General features: G+C 46.1%; 1 protein-coding gene across 5 annotated transcripts in view; it reads left to right on the forward strand.

Annotated features, from left to right (window-relative positions):
- The window catches only part of PLEKHG1 (pleckstrin homology and RhoGEF domain containing G1), a 237,951-nt gene that overhangs the window by 74,985 nt on the left and 136,862 nt on the right, over nt 1-26,104 (forward strand). Inside the window, exon 1 of one of the 5 annotated variants that reach the window (XM_047858242.1) lies at nt 3,041-3,131. The exons of 3 other annotated variants lie outside the window; for them this stretch is intronic. In XM_047858242.1, coding sequence (XP_047714198.1) covers nt 3,116-3,131 — 16 coding nt within the window. In that variant the 5' untranslated portion in view covers nt 3,041-3,115. Of the gene's footprint in view, nt 1-3,040; nt 3,132-16,430; nt 16,782-26,104 lie in introns of those variants that run through there. One more of the 5 variants, XM_047858240.1, reaches the window with a different exon arrangement.

Genomic DNA, 26,104 nt, shown 5'->3' on the forward strand with positions numbered 1-26,104 from the left:
CTCAAATATGTTTCACCCTCTCTGTAGTTTAGTTCCAAAGAAAGAATTACGGTTTTTCTTTGGGAGCCAACATTTCCCTTTGTAAATTTCTGGATTTGGGTGATATTTTGAGTTCTGTAATAAAATGTAATGGTCCATTTGAGAAATTGTACCCTTATTGAGCATAGTTTCTATTACTGGGTTGTTGGAGGCAATTCTTAAGTGTTAGATTCTTCTTTGATCTATCAGGACTCACTGGTTTCCATGGAGTCTTGCTGGCTCATGACCAAGGGAGAGCTCAGTGTTCTAGTCCGCTGGGGTTCAGTGTTCCTAATCAGCCCTGCCCTGAAATATTCACATGAAAGACTTTAAAATCAGAATGCTTTATATGGACCCATGAAAATAAGTTGATTACCTGGCAGGGGAAGGGTATAGTAAAGGCTTAAAAACTTTTGTTTCTTTCAGTTAGTTACATTTTGATATGTTTCTGGAAATATAGTCTTCAGATGGTCCAAAACACATGGTTTTTCCAGTCCTTGTACTTTGTACACAGTAATACAAAACGGAATGTCTTATTTGACCTTACATGTAGATAAAACGAGAGCAGAATTATTGGGACCAATATATTGCATACATCTGGCAATAATCTTTTTATTTTATGGCAGTGACGACTCAGAGCAATTGCTAATCCTAATTTGTTTTTCAACATTTTCACTGAAGCTTTCTTCTCAAGGCTTGTTTCTCCCCCACCTAGTTCTGTAGAACAGCTAAAATAAGATCACTGTAAATACCCACATTCATTTTTTTAACTCAAACATTTGCACGGCTACTCTGCGGATTCAGGAGAGACAAAAGGAGACCCGTGGCTTAGATCTAGCCCTCAAAAGGAGGGAGCAAAAGCCTTCAAGGCTCGTGACTGTAGCAAGCTGGGATGTGTCTTTGTTGCACAGGAGGAGTAGGAGCAAAGAGAAAGAAAAGGTGACTTTTCTCTGAGTGGACGGAGATTGAAGAGGCTTCTGAGATGGCATTTGAACTTTTTTTTTTTAATTTTTTTTCAACATTTTTAATTTATTTTTGGGACAGAGAGAGACAGAGCATGAATGGGGGAGGGGCAGAGAGAGAGGGAGACACAGAATCCGAAACAGGCTCCAGGCTCCGAGCCATCAGCCCAGAGCCCGACGCGGGGCTCGAACTCCCGGACCGCGAGATCGTGACCTGGCTGAAGTCGGACGCTTAACCGACTGCGCCACCCAGGCGCCCCGGCATTTGAACTTTTACAGAGGACATTCTCTGACCTAGTTTGATGCCTCCCTTGCAGTTACTTCTGCTTGCGCCCATAGGGCTTCTGGGTAAGAGGAGAATTAACTCCTTAGCGGACAGGTAAGCTCGTGAGATGCTCTTTGGGGTCAATTTTTACTAAATCACTTTCAACGCCTTACTTGCTGTCAGAGTTGCTTGAACTATTTATTTAGGTCCTTTTGGCAGAATCCTGTGAAACAATTGATCCCATAGAGAACAATCCTGTACAGAATCTTGTAAAGAATGATTCTTAAGCTCAATCAAGTTCTTACCAAAGGTGTTCTTCATGTTGACATTGTGCTTACCCAGATTTTGACCTTAAAATGTATTTCTGATTTCCTTTTGAAACCATTCCTGGGATTACTAAGGGATTTTTGTATTTAAGGAAAGCAGTGGCTTTATTAATTTTTATCCCTGCTCCCTCAATGAAATCGATGTTTATTTTTCTTCATAAACCCCGTGGATTTTGATGGAAATTTCAAGAAAAATACTTAAGGAAAACATTTTATACAATATTTTCATATGTGCTTCTGTTTTCAAAGTAACTAAACAATGAGGGATCAGTTTTCAAACGTCAGTGATGTTGGGGGTGTTTTTCTAATAAAAAATTGACTTAAGCAGATTCTCTTTTCATAGCCTCTCACTGACTTTAATTTCATTGACTTTATAAGGAATATGATCCATTTAATTGTATTTTTAAAGACACGTAGAAGTTAAATGTTGGGTTCATAACAAAGAATAAACCTAGGAGCAAAGCATAGGGCTGGAAGAATAATCCAAAATGAAAACACTGAGGAACTGAGCACAGCCACCACCTATGGCCACATGGACCTGCTCTACACCGTCCACCAGGGGTTGACCACAAACCCCTCTGGGAACGGAGGCCCCTGGAGTTGTCCCTACACGTCAGCCCTAGAGCTAACTAAGGGTTATTTTAAAATGCTTTTGCATCCTTGGGTTCATTCGGCAAACTTTGGGGCCCCTTGATTATCCCAGGAATAATGGGGACACCCTGGGGCACATATGTACTCATGGCGAAAAGACCTATTAGTAGGTCCATATGGTCCATTTCGTTGAGGGAAATGACGTAATGTTAGAGCTCTCGTGTTGCTCCCTTTTTGTCCGTCCTAAGGAGTGCTCCTTTAAAGAGCCGTTATGGGTAAGGGAGAGCCATTACAGGTAAGAAGTCATCAAAGCCCAACACTGTTGAGGAACTAGGTGGGTCAGGAGTCCCCTCACGCTTCACTTGCTTAAGCTTTCATGCAGCCAAAAGCTTCATATGCCAAGTGCTGTAGTAGGTGCTATAGATAAAGTGGACTCCCAGGTTGCTTAGAGTCTAGTGGAGCTGAAGATTATTTTTTTTTTCATTTAATCTATTTTTATTTTTATTTATTTTTTTCATGTTTGTTTATTTTTGAGACAGAGAGAGACAGAGCATGAATGGGGGAGGGTCAGAGAGAGAGGGAGACACAGAATCCAAAGCAGGCTCCAGGCTCTGAGCTGTCAGCACAGAGCCCAACGCGGGGCTCGAACTCACGGACCGCGAGATCATGACCTGAGCCAAAGTCAGACGCTCAACCGACTGAGCCACCCAGGCGCCCCTCATTTAATCTATTTTAGAGAGAAAGAGAGAGAGAGCAAAAGAATGCATGGGAGAGAGGTGCAGAAGGAGAGAGAGAGAATCTTCAACAGACTCCACACTCAGCATCGAGCCCGACGTGGGGCTCGATCCCATGACCCTGGGATCATGCCCTGAGCTGAAACCGAGAGTCAGATGCTCAACCAACTGAGCCACCCTGGCGCCCCTGAAAAATGATTTTAAAGACCATTACAGCGTATGATTACAAATCGTGGTGAGTGTTACGAATGGAGAAAACAGGGTACTCCTAACGTGTACAGACTTTGTTGGCCGAGGGAGTTGGGGCAGGCCCGTCTGAAGTTGGGCTGTGAATGAAAGAATGAAAAATGAAAGCCAGAGAGGCTGGGGAGCAATAGACAGGGGACAATGAGGTGAGATGGGAGGGAGGGTGGGGGGCTTGCAGGCCACATTAAGGAGTTTGGCTTTTATTCTAAGTGCAAGGAGACTACATTGACAGGTTTTCAGCAGGGGAGTGATGCAATCCAGTTTAAGTTTTTGAAGACTGATTTTATTTAGCTCTCGGGTAAGAGTGGAAAAAAATGGTAAGCGGTTAGGAACCTTTTGCACTAGGCTGGAGTCAAGAGCTAATGATCCCTCAGACCAGGGGGCCCCTGATGCTAAAGAAGTTATGCTCTAAGTCACACAAAAGGTGCGTAGATGTTACCGAGGAGCCACTTTTCAGGTCACAGAAAGGGAGAGTAATACCAGAAGTCTTCATACTGGTATTTCCCTTACGCAACTCACCACATGAGCGTTGCAAAGGGCTCCCTCAGCCTGGGTTCTGTCTATACCATGGGGAAAATGAGAGCCTCGTGCCATGGATGTCCCCATGAATAGATTGTTACTCGGCGCTTTGCGGTACTATGCAAATTGTAGAAATTGCCTCTGCCTCCTCTCCTTTTCCTGCTGTTCCTTTAAGTTCTCGCGGGAAGCCAGAGGGCATTTATACTGTTTGATCTTAGAGATGTGAACATCAAAATTAAGGATGTTCGGTTGTCTTAGAAGTCGAACCCTTTTAAAAGATCTAATTAGCTGTTCATTTGAACTAGAAGCCTGTATTAAACCGATGCTGTATTTCACCAGTGGTAGCATTTAGGTGCAGTAAGACAAGACAAAAAAATTTTAAGTCGTCATTCCCTTGACCCGTGTAATATAATTAATGGAAACTAATATACAAATATACATATTACATTATCATCTTACACATAATACATAATCATTAATACATTTATTATATATGTATATTTATTACAATATCTTTACATATGAAAGGCATACGTTAAATTGTTTAGGAGCCACAAGACATAATTGGGGAATGTTTTTCATTATTATGTTAAGTAATATTATTTTAAGCATTGATGCTTAATGCCTTCGGCTATTTGTTCACGTGCCACGACTTTTCCTCTGAATGTCATAAGAGAAAATCATAGCAAAGGCTGTAGATTTAGAAGGAATTTTTACAATGCGTAGGTATAACATCCCAGTTTTATTTTGTTTTGTGTCATTTTACGCGGTGACATAAAAGCACTCCCTTATCAGGCGTCATCCCTGCCCAGGAGAGAGATACAGGCACAGTCCAAACTGAATACAACTTCAGCTGATAATTCAACTAACAAAGAGAGAAAGATAACGATTGTTTGGGTTTTTCTCCATAGCTGTTCATTTCATTTCCACACAGGTGATTTTACGAGGAAAGGAAGGCGAGAAGTCCTCATTTTTCAAGCTGGGGTGGGAAGATAAAAGCTAAGATGAGATTTAAATAAAATAGCTGACCCTCTGACTCTCTCCTTTCTCTTTGACTATCTCTGCACGTAGTCGGAGTGTCTGCTTCTGAGTTAGCAGGAAATAAATAATTCAGCATTTTCTGCTACATATCAACCCTCTGCTTATTTTCCCCCTCAAATTACATATTCTGGCAAGATTTCCCCCTTGTTAAAGCATTTAATTATTGTGTTTGGCAGTCATGGTTGATTGCATTATATAAACAAATGCCTACTTCAAACACTGAAACTGATTTTTTTCATAGTCTGCCAGGAAGCGAGACTATTTGATGTGCGGTTCGAATGCTCTATTTCTGATTATATAATTTAGGTCTGGGAATAGAATTTTGGCATTTGCCTGCAGTGCTTAATGCCACAGAAAATTAACCTTTAGCCTCCCCTGTAAGAGGGCAGCTCATCGTGGATACAAGTTCCAAAAACACGTTTAAGGTAAGCTCCGTTCTAGGAAACGACCCTTTTATCTGGAAGCATACGCACATCTGTGTAGTGCCGTGTTGTTTTTACACATTCTGTGTAGTCCGTGACCTCTGCGGAGCTGTCGGAACTCAGACCCTTCATGGTAGTCAGCGTTTAGATGAAGAGTCTAGTAGACAAAGGCTGATAACTTTTCCACCTCTCTGTAGCCAATGCTCGCTATTAGGTGCTTAAATCTATTGCAGAACACTTCTTGGGGCTTTCAACTCCCAGTTGGGGCATGACGTACGCCTGTAGTCCAGTAACGTGTAGGGAAGCCAAAGCCCCTAAGGGACTGTTCTTTCTAAGCTCCGTTTCTAGAAGAAAATCTAACCCTCCCTCTCCACTGCACACGCAGGGGTCTTGGACATGAGGGGTTATTTCCGGAACTAAGGTAGACCTCCTGAAGTGCGGTATCCTAGGTCTTCATTCAATCCATTTCACCCATCTTCTCTTCTCGGAGTCTGTGGTGAGGCTCCTTCTTCAGAGCTGACCCCGAGGCAGAGCAAGAGACTGCATCATCAGAGGAAGGCTAAATTATAGCTTGGCCACCATACTTACTTCTAGAGGCAGAAACTTGTATGACCCCGTTTAGAGACAAAGAAATTGAACAGGGGTTGAAAGAGGGTTTCATTGTTAACCCCAAAGCGACCAGAAAGTTCAGTTAGGCAGAACTTCTCATCTCTTGAGGAATTTGGATAATTGCTATTTTACTCTAACAATCGCAACAGAACAAGTGACCTCAGAGGTCAAGCTCTCTTCCCCCTGCCTTGCCCAGAGTGAATTTGCCACCGGGGAGTTTTAGAAGCTCCTCTGAGAAATGACATCCAGAGGGGGAGCCGAGAGCCGGCCAAGGTCAAGCTAGGGTTATAAATTTTTGTAGACCTCCATTTATGACACCCGCGTTTCACTCTTCTTTCAAGTCACATAAATGCCAGGTTATATACCTCGCACACTTCCTAGAACGGGTGCCCACCCGTTGGAACCGCTTCCTATTTGAAAGTGGAGCGGTAAACCCAAAACCGTCGTAACAGTCGACGAAGTGGCCTCGCTGAGCAACGTGTAGCGGTCACGAGTGACATTTTGGGTGCTTCCCATGTGCCATCCTGTGAGAGCAGCTCCTGACTGGTCCTCCTGCGCCCATTCCCGTCCCCTTCAATGCGCTCTCCCATTACATGGTGTGGGAACTTGCCTAAGGTCACGCAGCTGCTAAATGGCAGAAACGGGACACAAACCCAGATCTGCTGGAGACCAAGGTGCGTGCCTTTGGCCACTTGAGCTGTCTCAGGAGCATTTTCTCACACGGGCTCATACCCTCTTGCTGTCTTTCTTCTTTCTCCTCCCTTGCTTTCCACGTCGGGCTTGGGGTTTGGGAGAAGAAGGGAGGTCCTCCTCCTATAACCTTGTCTTAGAGTTTTATTTTCTCAAAAAAAAAAAAAATATATATATATATATTCATATATAACACAAGTACAATATCAGATTCTCACTGGGTAAGTGGTCCAAGGATAGAAACAGACTTTTCACCTAACAAGAAGCCCAATAGGAAACCAAATCTGGAGATACGTCCAACTTTAGCCAATTTTTTTTTTTTAATGAAAACATCTCACGCCGACCAAGTGAACAAATGTCAAAGGCCAATGCTGGAAGGGCTCTAGGGAAAACGGAGATCCTCGTGCACTATTGTTGACAATGTACATCGATTCAGTCTCTTTGGAGAAAACCTGGCAGCGTGTAGTAAGAATTATTAAAGCCTTAGCTCTTTAAGCCCACGGCGCTCTTTCTGGGAATGTGTCGTAAGGGTGTCAGGAGGCAAGCATTTCTTGAACAGCTGTAGCGTTAGAAGGCGTGAGAGATGGGATGAGGGAGAGCGAAATGGGGATGAGGGAGATTCTGATCTGGAGGAGGAACTCCTGCAACTCAAAGACTCTAAAAAAGCCCAGGTTCAAAAATGCTTTGAAAGGATTGATGACCATGGAGAAGAAAATACAAGCAGTAGCCTAAATGTCTGAAAATGGAGGTCACTGTTTACCTGACCCGGCACCCCACCACCCAGACTCTCCTCCGCTCTTGTTTACGCGTAGCCCTGTGAAAAATGGCGGTGCCAGCCCCAAAGTGTCTACACCACAGGCCTTAGCCCTCTCCCGGACTCCTCCCCCTCCTTCACACACACCCCAACCTAAGCAGCCCCAAACCATATGCTTCCCCACTCCGGCTGTCTCGATACAGGCCACCATCACCTCTTTGCCAGCTGGTCTCTGCCCCCTTACATGCATTCTTACTTCCTCATCTGTTCTCCCACGTCATTGAGAGTCTGTTTTCCAACATACAGATCCGATCATGGTATTCCTCAATTTAAAACCTTTCGAACCCTTCCCATTGCTGTAGGATAAAGTCGGACCCTCGGTTTAGATGCGTGAGGCCCTTCGTGGCCTCGTTCCTGCTTGTGTCTATTGTCCTCTTGTTGCTCACTCTTCCTCCTTACCACGCCTTACACACCACACACGCACGCACCCCACGCTTTCTGCCTTACTGCATTGCTTGCGTTTCCCCCAAATAGGCACCATGGGTCTTTGCACGTGGCATTCTGCGTGCCTGCCCCCTGACCGCATCCTGCAGATCCAGGCCGGCTGACCCTTATTATTCCTGTTTGTTCTTCCGGGCCCAGCTGCTATATCATCCCGTCAGAGGACAATTTCATGACATACACAGAGACTCAAGACCAGGTTGGGGGGGGGGGGGGGCGGGGTGGGCGGGGCCCCACCTGTGTTCACCACAACACCTGACATATGCCCGTCATGTGAAATATCCTTAATTGGGAAAGAAATTCTAAGTTCTGACATCTGAATCATCTGTTTTTCATTTTAACCTGGGGAAAAATATATTAGCCTGCTTCATCCCTAATATGGTGTAATGCTCTCTTTTTACTATTTGTTGATAGTACTCTCTGCAGCCATTTGAAACTGTGCCCCAGGACTGTATTCCTAGGCTCACTGCCTTGCTGTCTGCAGAGGCAAGAACAGGTTTCTGGGACTGTAGGCTTGGGGAGCCCTCAGTGACCGCAGTGGAAGAGGAAGGAGAGGAGAGGTACGCTTCCAGTGGCATTGAGGGGGAGGGTTAGACCGTCGAGAAGCCAAAGAGCTTTCTTTTTTTTTTTTTTTTTATTTTTGGGACAGAGAGAGACAGAGCATGAACGGGGGAGGGGCAGAGAGAGGGAGACACAGAATCGGAAACAGGCTCCAGGCTCCGAGCCGTCAGCCCAGAGCCCGACGCGGGGCTCGAACTCACGGACCGCGAGATCATGACCTGGCTGAAGTCGGACGCTTAACCGACTGCGCCACCCAGGCGCCCCCAAAGAGCTTTCTTACTACCAGGAGTTGACCAGGGTAAAGGTACTCTGATCCAGAATTGCTCAGGTTCTGTTAGCTAAAACTCCAGTTAGCCGACTGTTTGTTAATTAAAGTGTCTGATATCAAATGTTTTCAGCAAAAGGGGGGAGCCTTACGAGGTCTTTTCAATGTGTTCCCTTGCCTTTAATGTAAATGGTATTTATGACCCCTTAAATGTTGGCATGAGTAATATCTGATACTTCAAGACAAAGCATGCGGCCATTAAGGTTAATGTTTCCTCACTTTTTCTAGTCAGATGTCTTAAAATTGTTCCAAATGAACAGCTAAATTCAGCAGTGTCCATATAAGCTTTAATAACTCTATAAAGTGAACATAGAGAAATTTAATCCCTAGTGCCATTAATAACTCCCCATATATAAAAAAGAATTATTTCTTTTTTTTTTATATTTATTTTTATTTTTGAGAGAGAGAGACAGAACATGAGTGGGCGAAGGGCAGAGAGAGAGAGGGAGACACAGAATCCAAAGCAGGCTCCAGGCTCTGAGCTGTCAGCACAGAGCCCGACGTGGGTCTCGTGGGTCTCGTGGGTCTTGAACTGAGGATCGTGGAGATCATGACCTGAGCCGAAGTCGGACACTTAACTGATTGAGCCACCCAGGCACCCCCAAAAAGAATTATTTCTTAACGGAAATAATCCATGTTAACTTCAGATGCCTTAGTAAACAGAAATTTGTCTATTAGGTTCAGCCCAAGTTACCCATCTTGACCCAATCTAATTGATGTAAGTGGTAGGAATTAATTTTGTGTCGGCAGGGATAAAGACTAATCCAGGTCAATCAGCACCTTATAATTAATCCACATGCCGTTTTTAAAAGACAGAGAAATGTCGGCATGGTCTCCAGTTTAAGGTTCTGCACCAATCTAATACAAAGGTCTAAAATTTTACGGGGTTCAGATTTCAGGGTGGAATCACAAATAACAAAGGTCTTGTTGGAGCAGATGGTTATTCTCAACTGCCAAATGCTGAAGTTTTCCTGGGACTCTGTCCTAACCATCAGGAGTGAATGAATGAGGATGTGAATTAATGGCAAAACATTTCTAGGTACCTTTTAAACAGGGTTGGAAAGCCTGGGTTTTATCAATGGGGCTAAATTGATATTGCAGTTTTTAAAGCCTGAAATCTTTGGACCCCAATTGTCAACTGGAGTTCAGTCTAAACCTGTCACTTTTTATTGCTGAGAACATAGATAAACCTCTGAAAAAAGAAAAGGGGAAAAAATATTTATGAGTGATTTTTCCACAAAATCAACATGTTAAGCAAATTCTTAGTAAATTGCAGTTGTCAGTAAAGGTGCCACACTAATGCAGGGTGGCCTTTCTTACTTTGATGCAGAGGAAAAAGTAGAGTTGACCCCAGAAGAGCCCAGGAGCCCGAAATTCACGGGTCCACTGATCAATTACACTGATTATTTCTGATACATACAGCACAGTCCCGTAAGTGTATTTTCTCTTCCATGTGCCTTTCTTCATGCATTTTTTCTCTAGCTTTATTCTAAGAACACAGTAGAGAATGCATATAATATATAACATACGTGTGGGGCGCCTGGGTGGTTCAGTCGGTTAAGCGTCTGACTTCAGCTCAGGTCACCATCTGGTGGTTTGTGAGTTCAAGCCCCACGTTGGGCTCTGTGCTGACAGCTCAGAGGCTGGAGCCTGCTTCAGATTCTGTGTCTCCCTCTCCTCCCCTGCTCATGCTGTGTCTCTCTCTGTCTCTCAGTAACAGACAAACGTTAAAATATATATCTATACACACACACACACACACACACACATATACACACACACACACACACACATATAAAACATATGTGTTAATTGTCTGTTTATGTGATCAGTAACACTTCCCATCAACAGTAAGCTATTATAGAAGTTTTGGGGAGTTGAAAGTTACATGTGGATTTTCTAGTGTGGGAGGATGGGGTGCCCCAAACCCCCACGCTGTTCAAGGGTCAACTGTAAATGTGAAAATCGTTTTTGCAATATATCAAGAGTCAGCCACGGAAAGCCTCTGCTGCCTTAATGTTATTTCTTAGTTGCGATGTTTTTAATAGAATGCAAGTTTCATAGGTTTTTTGAAATGTATTTTAACCTGGGTTTTAACCTTACAATGAATACTAAGCTGCCAAGAGATGTTTAGTCATTTGTTAAATTTCTTGAGCTTTATGGCTGTGGATAGCAATGCAGATAGGGTTTCTAGGAGCACGGAAGATGCGAATCTTAAATCTAAAGAGGAGACAAATATAGGCAGCCCACTTTGCACCACAGCGCTCGTTGGAGAATTCATAAAATAAAGTAGGTATCGTAAAGTAGATCATGTTTTCCCACGGGAATGATTTTATAATTATGGGCTGCTTTCTTTTTTTTTTTTTTAATTTTTTTTTTTAACGTTTATTTATTTTGAGACAGAGAGAGACAGAGCATGAACGGGGGAGGGGCAGAGAGAGAGAGAGACACAGAACCGGAAGCAGGCTCCAGGCTCTGAGCCATCAGCCCAGAGCCCGATGCGGGGCTCGAACTCACGGAACGTGAGATCGTGACCTGAGCCGAAGTCGGTCACCCAACCGACTGAGCCACCCAGGCGCCCCCGGGCTGCTTTCTTTAACAGAACTTGGTTTCTCATTATAACAATAGCATTTTTTTTTAATTACAGCGGCTCTGATAGAAATATCATGCACACTAATTATACCAACGCCCCAGTGCATGATGGCTATTCATTCATTCATTCCTTCACTAAGTGCTCATTGAGTAGGTACTATGTATCAGGCACTATTCTGGGGTTTTGATGTGAGCAAAACACACATGACACCCCGCCCCCCCCCCACCCCCACACACACACAACCACATCAATATTACAGAGTGGACTAGTAGGGGAGATGACTATGAACCAAGAGTTCATTGCAAATTATCAATGCTAGAAAGGACAAACATATAGGCACTGCCTGGAAGAGTGGTAGCTGGACTGAGGGCAGTCGCAGCTGTGGCAGGAGGTCGTTCGTGGCTGGAAAGCAATGTGTAGGGACCCGGATCTCCTAGAGGAGCTCAGAGAAGAGCGATGAGTCTGGAGCCATCCAGGAGAGACTCCCGTATAAGTTAGCAAGGAGGCAGGGACTAGGAGGTACAAGGTGTTCGGGATCATGTGAAATTTTTGATCATGGTCCTCGATGAAATGAAAGGCATAGGGGAGTTTTCGGTGGATGAGGTAAGGGTGGGGTGACATCCCATTTGCAGTGTGAAAAGCTTGTAGCGTGATGGTCCTGTGCTCTCAGGAGAAGGTGTAAGAGAATATTATGCTAGTACAATTGAAAGATGACCAGAGCAGAGATGGAGAAAAGTCAGTGACACTTGAGAGTGAGCTAAAAAGTGAAGAACAAACAAAACAAACAAAACCACCAAAGAAGCTAGCAGTGGTCATGATTTGAATATCTGGAGTGAAAAGGTGGAAAGGTTGGCTCAAATTTCTGGCTGGTGTGTCCACACAAATCGGGTGGCAGTCACTGGAAGGCGACCAGACTGGGGAGGAAGATTGCATTTCGTTTTGGGTAATTTATTACATTTCAGTTTCCTGTGAATTCTCAGATCTCAAAGAGTCACTTGGATATACTGGTCTGGTGCTCAGAAGTTTGGGCCAAAGATACAGATGAGTCACGGGGTAATCCTGCACAGGAGACTGAAAAGGAATGTCAATATAGGCAGGAGGAAAACCAGGAGAATAAGAGACCGTGGTCCCCAAGGGACGAAAGCGCTTCAAGAGGAGCCCGAAAGCGTCGTGCACTGCCGGAAGTTACATGAGAAAGAAACTGATAAATACCAGCTTGGATGAAGAAACAGAGCCGTTCTGATGGTTGGAAAAAGACGAGGGGAAAACTAGATTCGAGTGGGTTGGGGAAGAGCTGAAGAGGTGAGGGCAGATAACCCCATGTGACTTTTACCCTTGAAGAGAAGAGAGCTGCTCCTGGAGCAGCGGGACACCTGGAGAGTCCAGGAAAGTCATCTGAGATGGGCAAGTGTGACCACATTTTCCTACCGCTAGGGTGGAGAGAAAACAGATGCCTTGGCAGCTAATAAATGTCTCTAGACTACAAGACCTGCTTGTGTGTGTGTGAGAATTCAAATTCTGTATGAATTTTCAGGCAGGTTTCTCAGGGATTGATTTATATCCGCAGACACGACACACGTTGATATTTTCCCCGTATGCGACCACGGCAACACTGAGGACCATAAACACGGCATCTGGGAGTTAAGGTAATGTTAGCTGGAGTTTGTAGCGCGTCCAGCTCAGAACAGTTCAGCCCAGGTTGTGGTTATTACTCAGAGAAAAGAACCAACAGTAGAGCATCGTCTTGTTCTTCTCGTTTTCATTTTTTTTTTTTCCGCTTTAGAATTTCCACCATGTTCTTCATGTTGCGAACTAAGCCAACACAGACGGCTGCAGGCCCTCCGAACTTAGAAAATAGGTTTTTATTTCTCTTCCCCCGGAGCAGCTAGTTAGTTCCCAACATGCAGCACTTTGATCCAAAGGCCATTGCCAGCTCCAGAGTCTCAGTGGTATCTGAGTGAGAGAACCAATTGATCTAGAACTATCTTAAGGCCCCGCAGGGTGGGGAGACTCACAAAGAGCCACCTCAATCCAAATTTTGCCCCTCCTGGATTTCCTCTTGGCCTTGGATGCAGAGTGGGATTTGGAGCAGTTAATCTGGCGCTGCCTGGACGGGCCTGGCGAGAAGCACTCGAAGCTGTGCCCCCCTCTGCAAGACATACGGCCACTCGTCGCCTTGCAGCATTGTTCGCCCTTGGTGTCTCAGTCGCCTGTAAACGCAAGGACTCTCCTTATCCGATTGCTGATTCTTTGCCTCCGTACACCTGCTTCAGAGACCCCGCACCTGTGTAGGTCAAGGGCAAGCAGTGGTAGCCTCCTTCCTAACGCCCCCTCCCCCCACCGTTAGGCTCAGCTTGCACTTGCTGGGGCCACCCCGTCATTTGCTTCCGGGAATGAGCCCTGAACCCTGCTTGGGAGGGCCTGGTGCCTGCAGTCTGACTGTCTGTCTTTTTATTTCATCAAAGTATGGTTGGCCATCACCTTACAGGAGATCCAGGCCTACAGCAGAGTGATTCCAGAAGGCTGCACGTTATGCTGTGCTCATCACAAGCATAGCTACCATCTGCCAGCATACAAAACTGTGACAGTACCGTTGACTGTAGTCCCCGTGCTGTACCTTTCGTCCTCGTGACTCATTCTGTAACCGGAAGCCCGTGTCTCCCACTCCCCTCCACCCATTTTGCCCATCCCCTCCAGCAACCGCCAGCTTGTTCTCTGTATTTGTGGGCCGGTTTCTGCTTCTTTTCTCTATTCCTTTGGGTTTTTTTTTTTTTTTTAGATTCCACGTATACGTGAAATCTTACAGCATTTGTGTTTGTCTGTCTGATGTATTTCACTTAGCCTAACCAGTCCATCCCTGTTGGCACGAATGGCAAGAGGTCATTCTTTTTTGTGGCTGAGTAATATTCCATCGTAAAAATTGGCCACATCTGCTTTATCCATTCATGTGTCGATGAACAGCCCCGATACTCTAGAAAGAGCCGCTCCCCTGTGGGCAAAGTCATCTTAAGCTGAAATCAGCTGTCAGAGTAAAAGTTGCATGCGGTATAAGGCTTAAAGCTGCTCTCCAAAGTCACAGAAGAAGCCAGCTGCAGGACCCTAAAAGCTAACCCATAAAACAACTTGCTATAAATCGCCAAATAAACACCAGTGTCCCACACTTAGGACATCGGGGGACAGGGCAATAAAGACATTCTCCTCCCACCCGGGTTCTGAAGCAATCTGAAAATTTTAAACAAAGGAATAAGGCAGAGAAACCAATCTCTCACCTTTACTATCGATAAAACTGACGCGAGATTGTGCCTCGTGTCTGTGGGGTGGGTACCTAATACTAAACCCACAAGCAGAAGCTCTCCCACGCGGCAGAATGAATAGGACAGCCTCCCCCCCTACAAGAGTGGCTTGTGCACATGGCGCCCTTGTGGCGACAAGAAGTAAAGCAAGACGTGGGCTACCTGTGGGCAATTCTCTGCCGAAAAGAACCAGAGCGGGGCTAGATGACGCCCGCCCAGTTTTCCTTCTATACACTCGCTGACCAAATTCCCGATTTCTGCCCCAAAGAGAAGTCTGTGTGCGAGGTCAAAGAGAGACCGGAAGCTCCTGGAACCCCACCCAGATGGCAGAAAACAATCCGGAGCTATGAAGAAATTCCCCCCACACAGCCCCGCCCTGTGCCCCAGCATCTCCTTCCTGACACAGTAACGGGAGATCAGATATTTGCTACGGAGATGGGAGTCCTAGTTCATTCTGATGGCTTAACGCACGTTTCAGCAGTGGACAGCCATATCACAGCCTGACACGGATTCATAGACAGACTCCGTATTGGCTAAGTGCCCTTTGTGTGCCCTGAACTATCATAGGCCCTAAGAGCTTACAGAGAAGCAGATGGCCCAGTTCAGCCCTCCTCCTCCATAGGGGGAGTGTGGGCACAGTGTTTATGTTAATGGGATTTAGAGAATAGTTGGTAACTCACTGTCACCGTAGGAAATCAGAAGCAAACGTCTGTGCAGTAAAGTCTCTCATGAGCCGTTTTGGCCTTTAAGGATCCTTCGGTGTGATTCTGATTGTCTAGATCTCCTAGCTGAAGACAAAGTGTGTTTCCTTCCTCGACGCGTCCTTTTTCATGAAGAGGGGGAGGGTATGTCATCAGAAGGCTGATTGGGAGGAAAATGACCTCATGTGCTCGCAATTAAAGCTGTTTCCCTCTGCATCTTGGTGGAAGAACACCCTGGGCGTGTGGCAGGTCTGTTTAAGGAAGTATATGTGTATGAATTAGGAAGGGTGGGGCTGACCTACACAGGCAGGACATTACTCTTCTTCCTCTTCCTGCCCACGTTTCCCACAGCAGTCACGGTCATTACTCAGCTTCCTGTTGGGGAAAACCTTGGACACTGAGCGCCCACCCGTTTCGACGGGCAGACCAAGGACAGCAGAGTGTTCGACGCTGCCGTGAAGCCTGAGCCTTGAACTTGCACGCAGACCCCTTTCCGGGAGTATCCGAAGCAGAGGTGGAGCCGTTCTCCGTGGGGTGGGGGTGGGGGGCCCGGAAAACGGCAGCCTTGACAGACCGTCACTGCCTGGAGTAAAACACCACAGGCGAGTGACACGTGGGGATTCCCGGGGGCCTGTGGTGCAGAAAAGACCAGGCGAGGTCCCCGGATGGCACCCGCAGCCAGGCAGTGTGGGCGATTGCGGCAAGCGAGAGGCGGCTGGGAGAATCAGGGCGTCGGGCAGCCGGGCAGCGGGGGAGTCCGCTGGGCCTCTGGCCACAGTGCTGATTCTCTTCGTCCAACTGCGTGTTGGCTGCAACACGGCGCTGGGCGCGAAGATGATGAAGGTCGTGGCCTCCGGCTTCAAGAAGCCCACAGTCCGGTCGGGGGGGTTGTTCGTACCGCCCTCAGCTGGATTCCGGGTTGGTAACGTAAGACAGTGTGAGGAGCTCGAAGCCACCCAGCTCCCTGGCACCGTCCCAGACCTAGTGGGGCCGGCCCGGGCATCTGCATTTTATCCAGAGCTCCCAACGCGCCCTGCGGTGTGGGGATCGCCGGCAGAATAAGCCCAGTGTGCCGAGTGCCGGGCGCTTGAGCCTTGGGAACCGTGAGGACACAAAGGAGGCAGACCTCTGGGGAGCACTCAGGCATGGGGTTCAGGGAATTTCACTGCAACTAGCAGGTGGCTCCCTTCACCTGCTTTTCCACGTTGATGTCGCTTCTGGTGGCTGATAACAGCAGCTGCACAGGGCTCTCAGGGTCTGAATCTGGGCATATTGCTGGGCGTCAGGCTCTGGCCGCGTGTCCTGTGGCTGTCACCTTGGACTTCTGATTCGCCCACCGAGGAGCGATGTCTGTGGTTTGCGGGGATCTCAGATCCGTGGCAGCGGTGACGATGGGAGACCTTGAACAAGAGCCCCACTTGAAGAATGCTGGTTCTCTATAGTCTGCACGGCAGATCCTTGACTTTTGCAGCATTGCTGTGTTATCTCTGCCACCCCACCCCGAGAATGGGGCGAAGGTGGCTTCAGCTTGTCTTGATAGAGCCTTTCCTGGAATCCCTCAGGGGCCTCACCCCCAGCCCACCCAGTCTCCTGCAGCTGGACACGGAGTTCCTAAACAAAATGACTCAAGGTAAACACACTTACTGTGTTCCCGCCTCCTGGTCCTGTCCCCTAACGAGTGACCCTGGACCATCCCAAAGAGTCCTGCTTCATCCCCCACCTCCAGGCCAGAACCAGGCCCCAGGCTTGAGCACCTGGATCCCTTGTGTCCTTTCCTGGATGCCACTCCATGCCCACAGGGAGGGGCCCAGCAAAGGCACTTTCAGCCTGTCCTTATGACTCTGACGGTCATGGGAACTAAGAGACTGTCGAAGGCCTCTTCAGCCCTTTCCCTAAAGGACAGGTACATGGCTCACCGGGCAGCAATCTGCTGACCCCCGGCAGAGCCCAGCACAGCAGAAAGGCATGCTACATGGCAGAGGGCGGTCCCCACTTTGGGGTGCACCACTGGAAGAGACAGGACCCGTACCTCTCATCAAATGCCGCCCCCCATGATCATATCCACTGTGCCCCAGCTTCGCGGCTGACCCCCACCCTAAAGTTGGGACGAGGAAGGACTAGAGCCCACAGCTTCCCAGTCTTGTACCCCTTCAAGTCCCCATCCTCCATTTCTACCTTCCCTCCCTCTGCAGCGATACTAAAGTTTTTCTAAATTTTGGAAGGGTTCACAATAATGAGCAAATGAGGGACCCTTCAGCAAAACGAATGTGCAAAGTGTGAACCCTCAAAACCCTGCTGCTTTGTAATACACTGTAGACATCTGTGTGTGCGTGGAGAATAGGGAGGGATCTGAGGAGTTTGCCTCCTGCAGAAACAGTCTCGATCTTGTTAAATAAGGTGTCACTGGGAAGGGAGAAAAGGAGTGTGTGGATGTAGATCCTTTCATTGGCATAATCCATAGACGTCATTAAGAACAGTAAATTATATCAAAACCTCTCAGGCTAATACAATTAATTCAATCTTAATACCACCCAGGGTGAATGAAGACAGCAGCTAGAGATCCTCAAGGGATTCTCGAACTTTCTACCACTTGCCCCTCCCACAGCCCTCATGCTGTCGGTGGTCTCCAACCAATGTGCACCGGGCATCTTGACCAGTAGGGGGCATAAGTGAGCAGTGTACTAAATGGAGCTCAGGTCCCACCTTCTCGGTATGAGGCAACTCCAGCCAGCTCACCAGGAGAGAGAAAAGAACTAGGCTACTGGAATCAATTCATTTAAAAACATTTTTTTAAATTTTTTTTAACATTTATTTATTTTTGAGACAGAGAGAGACAGAGCATGAACGGGGGAGGGGCAGAGAGAGAGAGGGAGACACAGAATCGGAAGCAGGCTCCAGGGTCTGAGCCATCAGCCCAGAGCCCGACGCGGGGCTCGAACTCACAGACTGTGAGATCGTGACCTGAGCTGAAGTCGGACGCTCAACCGACTGAGCCACCCAGGTGCCCCTAAAAACATTTTTTTTTAATGTTTATTTCTGCGAGCGAGAGCACCAGCTGGGGAGGGACAGAGAGAGGGAGACACAGAATCTGAAGCGGGCTCCAGGCTCTGGGCTGTCAGCACAGAGCCCAACACGGGGCTCGAACCCACGAACTGTGAGCTCATGACCTGAGCCAAAGTCAAGATGCTTAACCGACTGAGCCACCCAGGCACCCCTTGGAATCAGTTCATTTTTAAAGAGCCTTTGAGGGGCACCTGGCTGTCTCAGTCCGCTAACACTACTTAAAAAAAAAATAAAACAAAACAAAACGAAATGAAAAGCCTTTGAGAGTTTACATGATTGTGAATTTTTATTAAATTCCCTTAACCAACTTCCCTCAGCCACAAAAGCTGACATAATTCTGCGAAGTGAACATTCAGAACAGTAGAAATGTTCCTCGTATATTGTGAAGGAATTCCATTTGTCTAGGAGAATGGTTCTCTCTGGAAGAGTAATTGTCCCAAAGCTGCAGGTCAGGAGAGAAATGGGATGGGAAGAGAGAAAGAGGCTGGAAAGGTACATGCCTCCCCCAAGTGCCCCCCCACCCCCCCCACAGCCACTTTTAAATGTTAAAAAACGAGACTTCTTTAAGGGAAAAGGGAAGAATAAAAAGAAAGTTCCCTCATGTGGAGGAGCTTGGCCCTTGTGTCCTCCCGACGGGCCCCTCCCGTTGCTTGGCTCTGTTCGTATCCCTCCTTTTTATTTCTGCATTGCCTGCTTTTCTCGTCCCATCTCCCAGACTTTCCCTGGGCCTCCCGAGGGAGGGCTAAGAACACCAGCTGAGGAGAATGTGGGTGCAGGACGGAGGCAGTGGAGCTGCCCAGACCTGTCCGCCTTGGGTGTAGTTACCTGGTCCTGCCCCAGCCTGACGGGGCTGTCCACCCCTCCCCGTCTTGCAGCGGGGCCGCGGCTGCCTGGGGAGCATGCTGTCCGCGACCATGGTGGGGACCCTCATCCGAGGGTGGAGGAGTCGAAGCTCCCCTCGAAGGGCTGAATCCAAACCCCTTCCTCCACGGAGCCGAGATGGAATTCTGACTCAGGGTACGTTCGTGACAACTCGGCCGTGACCGTGTGATCTTTTTTTTTTTTTTCCTTAAGGGTTCGGGAAGGTGATGAGGGTCTTACGAGCTTCCCCCACCTCCAAATAGCACTGACAAACCTAACGTCTGTTTTTCTTCTCCGGTTATTGTAAATGATGGGCAGCTCACCCGTGGAAGTTTTGTTTTTCTATTTTCCTATCAAAGACGCAGGTGCCTTCAGTAGGCACCCAGGAAAAGGGCATTATTTCTACCGTACTCTCCTGCCAAAGCTTTCATGTTGAGATATAATCCGTGTTCTGTGATATTTGTATTTGACCCGTAAGACAAGATGTGTACGGGCTCTTGGCAAATTCTAGTCTAAATCATGCCACTGTGTTGCCTCTGCTGTGGGAGATGGTAAAACAAGGCTAGCTTCTGGGTTTTTCCTTATCAACTGTGTTTGTTTTCTGTTACTCTTGTTTGGAGGCCACGATGGGACTGGTGACCGAAACGTAGCTCTCCTGTTCACTGAGTTCAAAGGGTTATTGTGGCCTTTTCTGAAACAAATTTTCATTAGCACGCAATACTCCTGAAATACCTGACCTCATTCGGTTCTGTCTGGACCTTGAACTTCTTAATGAAACTTATTGAGAAAGGAGCTCTTGGGCCTCGCTGATGATTGACCTGTGAGAGCACAGAGCCAACACACAAAGCAAGTATGAGCCCAGGGGTAATAAACTCCCAGGGGCTTTCTGAGCTGGCCTGCAGCCCCTCAAAATGCTTTTATCTGACCCACAGCCCTGGGAGCTTTCTAAGCAGTCGATGCAACTGTTCTTTCGTTTCAACGAATACGTGTCAAAAGTCAGTATGTGCCGGGCGCTTCTCTAGATAACTGGCATGCTCTGATCTGTCGCTGACCGACGATTGAGAGGTACAAAAACTAAATGCTGTCGTTTGTTTTGTTCTGGCGGTGGTTTCCAGCTGGACTTTTCAGGCTGATCGCGCTCAAGAATCAAGCCAAGAGGTGGTTTTGAAAACAGTCTGATAAGTATCCATTGCAAGATAGTAAATTAGTTATTTTATCAGGCCTGCAAAAGATAGAAGGCTCCTCTGTGTTCTAAACTTCCAGTAGGATTAGTGATCTTTTGTGAAACCTAGGTATGTAGTAAGAAATGTGAGTCATAGTATTGCAAACATTGATCAGCTGTTTCTGCTCCTGCTAAGTTTATTTAACAATAATCAGAGCTTTACAAGATGGCAGAGTCATATGCAGCCTGTGAGGGACGGTGGGGTTTTTTTTTACAGGTTTCTTGAGATATCATTTACATGCCGTACAATTCACTCATTTAAAGGGTACGATTCAGGGGTGCCCGGGTGGCTCAGTCAGTTAAGCGTCTGACTTAGGCTCAGGTCATGATCTCGCAGTTTGTGGGTTCAAGCCCCACATCAGGCTGTGTGCTGACAGCTCAGAGCCTGGAGCCTGCTTTGGATTCTGTGTCCCTCCCTCTCTCTGCCCCCGCCCCCGCTTGTGCTCTGTCTCGCTCAAAATAAATAAATGTTAAAAATATTTTTTTTTAATTGAAAGGGGACAACTCAGTTGTTTCCGGTATATTACATTATTCATGTTTTTAAATTATAGTAAAATTATAGTAAAAGACATATGACATAAAATTTGCCACTTTAACTGTTTTTGAGGATACAATTAAGTAGCATGAATTACTTTCACAAATCTATGCCACTCCACTGTATACCACCCAAATATTTTCATCACCCCAAACAAAAATTCTACAACCATTAAACAAGAACGATTTCTCCCTTGCCTCCACGCTTAGTAAACGTCTCATCTACTTTCTGTATATAAATTTATCTCCTTATTTCATATAAGTAGAATCATGTAATGTTAGTCCTTTCACGTCTGGCTTATTTCACTTAGAATAACGTTTTCAAAATCCATCCATAGCGTGTATCAGAACCCCTTTATGGCTGATGCAATAGTATTGTTTTAAATCCCTCCTATTTTATTCTCTATCCCTTAAATGCACTTGAACTTTAAAAAAAATTTTTTTTAACATTTATTTATTTTTGAGAGACAGAGCATGAGCAGGGGAGGGGCAGAGAGAGGAGACACAGAATCCGAAGCAGGCTCCAGGCTCTGAGATTTCAGCACAGAGCCCAATGCGGGGCTCGAACCCACGAACTGTGAGATCATGACCTGAGCTGAAGTTGGATGCCCAACCGACTGAACCACCCAGGCGCCCCAGTATACCTGAACTTCTAACCTAGTCATGAAGGAATCTTCCAGTATTCTCAGTCTGATGATATTTTTACATTTAAGTTATTTAAAGCATGAAGAGCCTCAGGAACTTACTTATTTTCAGTTCTTTAAAGGTAGGGCCATAAATTGATCTTTTCAAAAATCTTTTTATCCTAATGTTCAGTCCAGGTCCTGACACAGAGTAATCAGTCAATAAATTTCTCTTCAGATGGAGTGATGAATGGTTTTTAAAGTTTTGCTTTTAGGTACCAGGAAAAAGATTTTATTTTATTTTTTTTAATATTTTTTTTCAACATTTATTTATTTTTGGGACAGAGAGAGACAGAGCATGAACGGGGGAGGGGCAGAGAGAGAGGGAGACACAGAATCGGAAACAGGCTCCAGGCTCCGAGCCATCAGCCCAGAGCCTGACGCGGGGCTCGAACTCACGGACCGCGAGATCGTGACCTGGCTGAAGTCGGACGCTTAACCGACTGCGCCACCCAGGCACCCCAGAAAGATTTTAAATAAAAAAGAATCTGGTTTTAAAATTTTTTTTAAAGAATATGGTTTTTATGCTTTCTTTCTTTATCCTCTGGAGCAATGATTTTTCTTTTGACATAAAAACTGATAGTTATAATCAGGGCACCTGGGTGGCTCAGTCAGTTAAGCCCCCCTGACTCTTGGTTTCAGCTCAGGTAATGATCTACCAGTTCGTGAGTTCGAGCCCCACATGTGGCCCTGCACTGACAGTGTGGAGCCTGCTTGGGATCTTTTCTTCCCCACTTTCTCCCTCTCCCTCTCCCTCTCCCTCTGCCACTTCTCTGGTCACACACTCTCTCTCTATCAAAATAAATAAATAAGCTAGGGCACCTGGGTGACTCAGTTGAGCGCTTGGTGGAGCGGCCAACTTTGGCTCAGATCATGATCTCGCAGTTCATGAGTTTGAGCCCCGCATCAGGCTCTGTGCTGACAGCCCGGAGCCTGGAGCCTGCTTCAGATTCTGTGTGTGTCTCTCTCCTCTCCTCCCCTGCTTGCTCTCTGCCTCTCTCTCTCTCTGTCTCTGTCTCTCTCAAAATAAATAAACATTAAAAAAATAAATAAACTTAAAAAAAAGTAAAAGTTGTAATTATTTCACACTCCATAGAACCACAAAGTATGGAGCGTGGATCTGTTATATAATATAAATATTTCACTGTGAAATGGTAAAAGTTGACTCAAGAAACCTGGCAACACCTAGTTCGCGTCTTTCGTGAATGTTTAGTGATGTCTTTTAATGGGAGTGATCGGAGTGTCCCAACGCTGAGCGGTGTGACCTGAGACGAGCCTTTTCAACCCACAACTGCCCTCGGCCTTGCCCACCTGGTTGTTCTTTCTCAGCGCTGAGCTCAGGAACTGAGAGCAGACTGAGGCGGAAGCTACTATGCCTCGAGAAACCCTTTTACACCTCCCGGGGGTAAGGAAACTGAAGGCCGAGGCAGATTTGGGTGATTTCACGGTTTTGATCTTTAAATACAGACATAACTATACTGGTGCCAGCTCTGTCCAAATAAAGTCAGGATGCGTACCTTTATATGGGGGCAGCCCCCCCCTCGGCACGCTAAAACCAGCTGTGATTGTGCTTGGACTGTTGCAGACGTCGTACAGGACAGGGGAGGAAGGTTGAGGACAGCTATCACAGGGTGCCTTTGCTGTAGGTGATTTCCCCACCCCCTTTCTCAAAATCTAATCAAGGATGAACAGTGGCCAATTTCAGATCGCAACTAAGTTGTGTGCTTTGTTGAGAGAGATCGTGTTCGTTTTAGTTCATGCCGTTATTTCGGAAATGTTGCTCTTTGTGGAAGCCCCTTGACCACCTGAAGGACTTGACTGTGATGCAGCAGGAGCATTTATTCCCTTTCCCTGTGGTCCTCCCTCCTCACCTAGACGATGAGCCCGGGGAGGGCTCCACGGCTTGATGCTCTCTCAATCCACCATGCCCAGTGTCCTACGTAGAGTAGGCGCTCGATGACTGATAACCGGTGACTTCAGAACCGTGAAATGCAAGGTGTTATAAAGCCGGGAGCCTGGTTTTCATCTATGGCCTGTGTAATCTGTCTTGATGCTTTGTAAGGCATACCAGGTACTTAAGTTATTATTGCTTTTTACATTTCAAAGGCAGACAGGGCTGCCATTGGCCTAAATATAAAATAATAATTTCTGACTGTAGAGCCATACACCCTGTAGTCGAAAAGAAAGCCCTTCCTTCCTCATTTCTCAGTGACAGCCTGTGATCATCTCTGAGTAATTTTTAAGATTCTTTCTAAATCACCATTCCCTTTGTTATGTCGGCTGGAACAGCTTCTCCTCGCATCAGTTGGAGTGATTCTCATTCCTTCCCAAGCCCAGCCACCCACCTGCTAAGAAGAGGTCGCTGTAAATCTCAGCCAACGTTCTTTTTCCACAATTATGCTGGGTAGAAAGTCAGACGATAAAGTCCGATAACCCACCAAACACTTATTGAGGACCTCGGAGAAGTTTCAGGTGGCTGTTTAAGAGGTTATAACTGAGTTCTACCCAAACCTGATTTCCTCATTCAGCTCTAGCATAGACTTGAAGGAAGAGAGACTGCGTGGGTGCCTCTGGGTTCCTGTCCAGCCAGGACGTGGCCCATTTCTTTCTTTAGGACTGGGTAGAGTTTGAAAATGCCTGGTCAGGCTTCTGTAAATTCCAACTGGAATGTTCAACCTTACCCCATATTTGGCCTAGCAACTGCGGGCATGGACAAGATGAAAACTGAGAAATTGCGCATCGCTCTAAACAAGTCAGTCAGAGAAAGACAAATACCATACGATTTCACTCCTATATGGAATTTAAGAAACAAACCAGATGAACATAGGGCAAGGGCGGGGGAAGAGAGGGAGGCAAACCAAAACCATAAGAGACTCTTAACTACAGAGAATCAATCAACTGAGGGTTGATGGAGGGAGTTGATGAATTGACGGAGGGTGGGGAATGGGCTAAATGGGTGATGGGCACTAAGGAAGACATTTGTTGTGTTGAGCACTGGGTGTTGTATGTAAGGGAGAAATCACTAATGTTTACTCCTGAAACCAATATTACACTACTTGTTAACTGACTAGAATTTAAATAAAAACTTCAAACAAACAAACAAACAAAAAAAAAAGAAAAAAACGGCGCATCACAGCTTGGCGTATGGTTTGTGTATAACTAAAAAGTATTTTATCTTTGTAAGCCGAAATTCGTATTAACCCCCTGTGTAATTAATAGTAATGACTAAATATGACAGTAACACTTTAGAATGATGTTTACATCTGTCATTGTTTCCTGATAGAATGTAACAGGCTCTTATACTCTGACCTATACTAATTTTTCTTAGTTTAAATGAGCCATATAAACCTTTTCCCATATTTGCCCATAATTAACTATGCAATTACCACTTGATAAGAGCCCTTTAGGGGCGCCTGGGTGGCGCAGTCGGTTAAGCGTCCGACTTCAGCCAGGTCACGATCTCGCGGTCCGTGAGTTCGAGCCCCGCGTCGGGCTCTGGGCTGATGGCTCGGAGCCTGGAGCCTGTTTCCGATTCTGTGTCTCCCTCTCTCTCTGCCCCTCCCCCGTTCATGCTCTGTCTCTCTCTGTCCCAAAAATAAATAAATGTTGAAAAAAAATTAAAAAAAAAAAAGATAAGAGCCCTTTATTTTAACTAGAATAATCATAGGGCTTATAATTCAGTAAATATTCCCTGAGCAACTGCTATGTGTAAGACTAACGGGCATGCTAGAAAGATAAAAGAATTACTGAGGCTTGTCCTTTCTTTATTGAGGCATAATTGACCTGTAACATTATATCGGTTTCAAGGGTACTGAAACTGTATTCAATATTTGTATATATTGCAAAATGATCACTCTAAGTTAACATCCATCACCGTATACAGTTACAGAATTTTTTTCCCTTGTGGTGACAACTTTTAGGATCTATCTAAAGCTTACCCTCAACTTCAAAAGAGTGTTTATGACCTAGGGAAAACAAATGTAAAGAAATGCAACAAATATAATATGAATAGACAGAATTAAGTGCTAATGGTTATCCGAGAAACAAATGATTAATTTTAAGAGACCGCATAGAGTTTCCCAAGTAAGTAGAACTTAAATTGGGCCTTCCAAACCATTGAGGATACTTTCAAGTCTGAGATTGAAGGCTTAAGAAAGGAAATATTTGCTCTTGTTACACTTCCAGTCTCTTTGATCTCATGAAGGTTCTGCGAAGTCAAAGTGAAGATTTGAAATCAGTTATATACTCTGAGGAACAATTATGTTATATAAGCAGATGCAAAGGCCCCAAGTACCCTGTGATCTCCATATTTACAGAAAGTGGGAAGCATCCCAAGGGCAGGCACTGGACTGAGCAAAGACACAGATGTGTGAAAACCTGTGGCCTTAGTGAGCAACATTGAGTCGCCCAGTATGGCTGCAGTTCTGGACCAGACCCTGGAAGGCCTAACTGCCCAGATAAGGAGTTGGGCTGAATTTTCAGACCAGAGGGAACGACATCAAGCTTTCCTGGCAGGGGGTAACCTACGTCCTGAGTTTTAGAGGAGAGCCATGAGGAGAGATGGTTTGAGGGAGCAAGAGATTGGATTTA

This window comes from Prionailurus viverrinus, chromosome B2 (assembly GCF_022837055.1).
Source record: "Prionailurus viverrinus isolate Anna chromosome B2, UM_Priviv_1.0, whole genome shotgun sequence".
Classification (NCBI taxonomy): Eukaryota; Metazoa; Chordata; class Mammalia; order Carnivora; family Felidae; genus Prionailurus; species Prionailurus viverrinus.